This window comes from Triticum aestivum, chromosome 7B (genome assembly GCF_018294505.1).
Source record: "Triticum aestivum cultivar Chinese Spring chromosome 7B, IWGSC CS RefSeq v2.1, whole genome shotgun sequence".
NCBI classification, from domain to species: Eukaryota; Viridiplantae; Streptophyta; class Magnoliopsida; order Poales; family Poaceae; genus Triticum; species Triticum aestivum.
In genome coordinates, this window is record NC_057813.1 from 45,654,983 (window position 1) to 45,661,139 (window position 6,157).

At 44.6% G+C, this 6,157-nt stretch overlaps 1 protein-coding gene across 1 annotated transcript; it reads left to right on the forward strand.

Annotated features, from left to right (window-relative positions):
* The first annotated feature begins 2,645 nt into the window (after window positions 1-2,645).
* Window positions 2,646-5,860, forward strand: LOC123159336 (protein NUCLEAR FUSION DEFECTIVE 4). Its single transcript, XM_044577159.1, has 3 exons — window positions 2,646-3,168; window positions 3,735-4,612; window positions 4,950-5,860. The coding sequence occupies exons 1-3, from the start codon at window positions 2,836-2,838 to the stop codon at window positions 5,428-5,430; spliced, it is 1,692 nt and encodes a 563-aa protein (XP_044433094.1). The 5' UTR covers window positions 2,646-2,835; the 3' UTR covers window positions 5,431-5,860.
* Window positions 5,861-6,157: the final 297 nt, after the last annotated feature.

A 6,157-nucleotide genomic window follows, 5' to 3' on the forward strand; every position in this document is an offset into this window, starting at 1 on the left:
ATCAACCAGGCCGTCGAAGACAACGGCCGATGCACCAAGATAACGACCCTGCATGGTCCCTGCACACGACTGCTGCCGCACCCCGATTCCCCTGTCGGGACAGACCCCGTCCACATTCAGTTTCGCCAATTCATTAACAGGAGGAATCCATCTAGGGGTGGGTCGGAGAACTGGAGAAACAGCTCTGGATTTTTGCTGAGCAATAGCAGCTATCTCCAAATCTTCTAGGAATCTATTAATGAAGCACCAAGTAGAAACCGGACTTTGGAACTCGTTGTCATGTACTGCTCTGCTTCGTGGTTTTTGTATTACTAACATGAATTTGAAGCAACGTCGATTAGTTTATCCTCTTTTGCCTTCACGGGCGGTCACTAACAGCATTTCCTATTTGGCGCCACAGGCGCCAGTTAACGTGTATTTTGTTAACTGGCGCCTATGGCATCCGTAAATGGGCCGGCCCATCTAGGCGCCAGTTGATGATTTTTTCTTTTGAAAATTCTGTGAAATTTTTTGAGATTGATGAACTTTTTTGAATATTGATGATTTTTTTCGAAATTTAATGAACAGTTTTCTTGAAAATGGATGAACTTTGTTTTTATTTGTGAACTTTTTTTCAGTTCCATGAACTTTTTTTCAATTTCTATGAACTTTTTTGAAATTTGATGAACTTTTTTGAAATTTGAATGATCTTTTTTTCATTTTGATGAACTCATTTGAGATTGGTGAACTTTTTTGAATATTGATGGAATTTTTCGAAATTTAATGAACATTTTTCTTGAAAATGGATGACTTTTTTTATTTGTGAACTTTTTTTCAGTTCCATGAACTTGTTTTCGATTTCTATGAACTTTTTTCAAATTTTGATGAACTTTTTTGAATTTGAATGAACTTTTTTTCAAATTGATGAACTTTTTTCAAAATTGATGAACCTTTTTTTAAAGATATGAACGTATTTTTTCAAATGGGTGAACTTTTTTTCTTTAAATCTGTAAACCTTTCTTGATTATATATTTTTATTTTCATAAAAAAACATTTAAAAAAAACTGGGGGCAGTACACTAGTGGGCCGGCCCATGCTAGCAGTGCTGCAGGCGCCGGATCGTGAACGGGCGCCTGCAGCGCTGTATAGGAGCTCCCGTCATGAACGTCACGGGAGCTCCTATACGGCGCTGCAGGCGCCCGTTGACGCTCCTGGCGCCTGCAGCGCCCCTCGCTGGGCCGGCCCATGAGGAGTGCAATCCAGTGAACATAAAACACTCGCAAAACCAAAAACGGGTAAAAATGATACTCTCCTCAGGATTCGAACTCGCCACTGCATGCTAACAAACAGGTGCCACCAGCCACACGAGCTACTTGCTATCTATGACTACTAACAGAGGCAGCAACTTAATAACAAGGCCACAGTGCTATTCTATTGAATATAGTCATTCATCTATGGTACCACTTTTTTTTTGAATTATTTGGAAAAAAGATCGTGATTTTGAAAAAAGTTCTTCATTTTGGAAGAAAATGTTCATTGACTTTCAAAAAAAAGTTCATGAAATGAAAAAAAGTGCAATAATTTTGAAAAAACAGTTCACAACAATGAAAAATGACCATGAGTTTGAAATAAGTTCATGAATTTGAAAAAAAGTTCACCGAAATTTGGAAAAAGTTCATTGAATTTCAAAAAGTTCATTGGATTTGAAAAATAGTTCATCAAATTCGAAAAAGTTCACCAAGTTATCAAAAAAGTTCATCAGATTTGAATTTTTTTTGCAAAAAGTTCACAACAATTTTTAAAAAGTTCATCGGGATTTGAAAAAAGTTCATCGGATTTGGAAAAAGTTCATCGTATATGAAAAATAGTTCGTCAAATTCGAAAAAGTTCACCAACTTTTCAGAAAAGTTCATCGGATTTGAATTTTTTTTGCAAAAAGTTCACAACAATTTTAAAAAGTTCATCGGGTTTGAAAAAAAGTTCATCGGATTTGGAAAAAGTTCATCGGATATGGAAAAAGTTCATGGGTTTTTGAAAAAGTTCTTCGATTTTGCAAAAAAGGTACATCAAATTTCAAAAAAGTTCATTCAATTAAAAGAATATCATCGAATTTGAAAATAAGTTATCGATTCTGAAAAAGTTCATCGGTTCTGAAAAAAGTTCATCGAATTTGAAAAAAAAACGCGCACTAAAGTACACAAAGAAAGATGAGAAAAAGAAGAAAAAAGAAAAAGAATAAAAAGGAAACCGAACTGAAGAACAAAGTAAAAAAGAGAAAAACGAGCTAACTTTACACGCTCGAGCGGGTGTCCCTGGTGGCTACAGCAGTGCACTAGTCGTGTGTTCGAATCCCCGTCGGCACATAATTTTTCCTGGTTCGAAACCAGGAAAAAGAGAACGTAACGGGCCGGCCCAATTAGAAATGCCTGCAGGCGCCGGTTGGTGAACCGGCGCATAAGCGCCAAATAGGATATGCCGAACGTCACGGACGCGTCCGCTCACACATCTGGCTGCGCCAGGCCGGTCGTGGCCCAGCCTCCGTTCCAGGCCCATCTTGGCTCGCGCGCTAGGCCGGCCGATCTCTCGCTTTTCCCCTACCAAATCCTGAGATCCCGGCACCTGCTTTGCATAGGCAGGCCGACACTGCCCCCCATCCCCGTCGGAGCCTCCCCCCATCGCTCCCCTTTTCTTTCCTTCCACCTGTCCAAAACCCCCATTAAATTCACTTCCAAACTCGCTCGCCATCCCTCCCTCTCGCAGAGATTCCTCCCCCTCTCCACCCCGAAAACCAGGGCGGCCAGCCAGCACTAGCAATAGCCGCGCAGGACCCAGAGATCCAGCTCCGCTCGGCCGAGGATGCGGGGGCCGGGGGCGGTGAAGGCGGGGAGCCGGCCGCCGTGGCTGGGGCTGAGCGCGGCGGTGTGGGTGCAGGTGGCGGGGGGAGCCAGCTCCACCTTCGCGCTCTACTCGCACGCGCTCAAGCTCGCGCTCGGGGTCGACCAGCGCCGCCTCGCGCTGCTCGCCGTCGCCTGCGACGTCGGGGAGAACCTCGGCCTGCTCCCGGGCGTCCTCTGCAACCGCCTCCACCCGGCCCTGCTCCTCCTCATCGGCGCCGCCGCCTGCGTCCTCGGCTACGGCACCACCTGGCTCACCGTCTCCGGCGCCGCCCCGGCACTGCCCTACTGGCTGGTGACCTCCCCCTCCTTCCCTGCACTTCAATCCGTATATTCATTATAATTTAAATCCTCGATTGGTTCCGAGGTCGATTTCTTAAGATCCTTTTTTGTTCAGTAGTTGCAACCTGTAAATTTAGGGGAACTTGAACTGCTCTCGTTCAGTAAATTTAGGAGGTTTGGCCGTATGCATCGCTCTGATGCAGAGGCAGGGTCAAACCCCCTTTTCAAAAAAAAAAAGTAAATTTAAGGGAAAGTAAAAGTAATATTCTTTTCTTTTGTGCCAGGTGGCTGCTTTTGCAGCTGCAAGTTAACATCTTCTGGACTAATATATGGACGAATATGTTCCCCGCAAACAAACGTCCCTTTCTATGATCCCAACAACATAATATAATAGCGAACACTAGCAATCAAGTAATCGCCGGTCATATTTGGCCAAAGGGAAGCACCATTTGACCTTGTCCGCTGGCAATGTGTGTGCACACATGGAGGATTTTTGATTCAGCCTTTCGTGGCAAACTTTGCTTTGATTATAGTATACTGTGAATTGACTGGTGGCCTTCCTCCTGTATTTTATTACAGGTATGGTTGGCATTGTGCCTTGCTGCAAACAGTGGCGCGTGGTTGGGGACTGCCGTTTTGGTGACCAACATGAGGAACTTCCCACTCAGCAGAGGTGCTGTTGCCGGCATCCTTAAAGGCTACGCCGGTCTAAGCGCTGCCGTCTACACCGAAATATACACCGGCATACTTCACGATTCGGCCGCGAGCCTTTTGCTTTTGCTCGCTCTCGGGGTACCTTCTGTGTGTTTTCTGACAATGTACTTTGTTCAACCCTGTCAACCCTCTCTGGTGCCGAATTCTTCAGAGCAAGTTCACTTCCTGTTCACACAAATCGGGAGTATTGTTCTTGGGGTTTATCTTGTTGGGGCCACAGTATTGGATCATGTCGTAACACTTAGTGATGCAGTGAACTATTCTCTGGTTGTTATTATGGTCCTTCTCCTCTTTGCGCCGGTTGCAATACCCTTGAAAATGACATTGTTTCCAAGTAACCGAAGAAAAGGCCCGTCGGACTCTTCCGGCGCTGATAGTGATCATACAGAACCATTTCTTCCACCTTCTGCCTCCGGATCAAACCTTAATGATCTAGACGATGAGGATTCCTTTGATATTGATATTCTCTATGCGGAGGGTGAAGGGGCTGTAAAGCAAACGAGAAGAAGACCAAAAAGAGGAGAGGACTTCAGATTTCGTGAAGCGCTGCTCAAGGCAGATTTTTGGCTTCTCTTCGCAGTATATTTCATCGGTGTTGGATCTGGAGTCATGGTCCTTAACAATCTTGCACAAGTTGGAATTGCAGCAGGTGCTGTGGACACCACTATATCGCTCTCTCTGTTCAGTTTCTGCAACTTTTTTGGCCGTTTGGGAGGTGGTGCTATTTCTGAGTATCTTGTCAGGTAATGAAGTCTCTTGTTTTACTGGATCACATTTATTCTTCAAATATAGAGTTTGTCAATCAAGTAGATATTTTCTACCTGCTGTGATAGAGTACCATGTTAGCTAGGTAACCTTTTTCTTAACAAATGTCTGCCATTCTAGTTTAGGAATCAACTGTTTCCCTAGTTGAATGATCAAAGTCTCCATTCCAGTTTCAGATTAAGTCAAACAATATTCACTCTTGCTTAGGGCCGGACTGCTTTCTCCGGTCCCAGCTGTGTACAAATTTGCAATCAACAAAAAAAATTGAGTGGGTACAATTTGAATTTTGGTATGACCATGGTGCTTGTTTTCCAGGTCATGGACAATTCCCCGGACAGCATTGATTATATGCACCCAAGTTGTGATGATATTTACATACCTGCTCTTTGCATTGGGTCTCCACTCTACACTTCACGTCGCCGTTGCCTTGCTTGGCATATGCTACGGTATCCAGTTCTCAGCGATGATCTCAGCATCATCAGAGCTGTTTGGGTTGAAGCACTTTGGGAAGATCTACAACTTCATCTCGCTCGGGAATCCACTCGGCGCGCTCCTGTTCAACAGTCTCGCGGGATATTTCTATGACCTCGAGGTGGAAAAGCAGCATGCCACGACAACAGACTTCGACGTCGCGTGCCATGGCCCCAATTGCTTCAGGCTCACGTTCTTTATTCTGTCCGGCATGGCCTGTCTGGGCACACTGCTGAGCATAGTTCTGACCGTGAGGATCCGACCAGTTTATCAGATGCTCTATGCCGGTGGATCCTTCAGCCAGCCCCGGAGCTCCGCGCATTGACTGACGGCGACCGGAGCTCTCGGGTCCCTGGAGATACGATGATCGGACTCGGAGAGCTTGATTGATGGTCTGTTGTAATTTATGGCACTTGAAATATGAGCATGGGCTCTCATTTTTGTGGTCTAATATTGCCATCCTGGAACCTGGGTCTTGGCTAGTTCAGATCTGGATCTCCAGGATGCGGTATCGTATTGAAGGGTTAGTGTACTGATGCATGAACCCCCCGAGGATATAATAACTGGGATCGCTACACTTGTAGAGTGGCGATTTGTAGTATTCTTATTCACCCCAGATCATGTATTATTTGGATGGTTCTCAGGTTGTGAGAAGCCAGCCATGTAAAATGATGCCCGTACTACTGGTTACTGGTGCTCTCTCTGTATACCACTGAAAAATCTTTTTAAAATGCTAGTACCCGTTGTCTCGGTAACATGCCACTGCTGCTTATAATTTTTTTTATTTCAATTTTGATCAGATTTAAGCAGAGGTGGCCAGATTTAAGCACCGAAGTCGATATAGATCTACATCTTGGTCTCGCTAAGAAAACTGCACTGAAGATGACAGATCTATATGCCTGCACAACAGGACGTGTTACCGTCCTTTTTCATTAGCTACCTGCTGTCGGTTTATTCCACTTTATCTGTCTGTGGCATCATATACTCGTGGAAATTACTCCCTCTGTAAAAAAAATCCTAGAGGCACCGAAGATTACATGGGGGTGTATGTG

Coding starts and splice junctions, on each gene's coding strand:
- LOC123159336 (XM_044577159.1), top strand. CDS start 2,836: ATGCGGGGGCCGGGGGCGGTGAAGGCGGGGAGCCGGCCGCCGTGGCTG. Junction 3,169..3,734: donor CGGCACTGCCCTACTGGCTG/GTGACCTCCCCC, acceptor ATTTTATTACAG/GTATGGTTGGCATTGTGCCT. Junction 4,613..4,949: donor ATTTCTGAGTATCTTGTCAG/GTAATGAAGTCT, acceptor CTTGTTTTCCAG/GTCATGGACAATTCCCCGGA.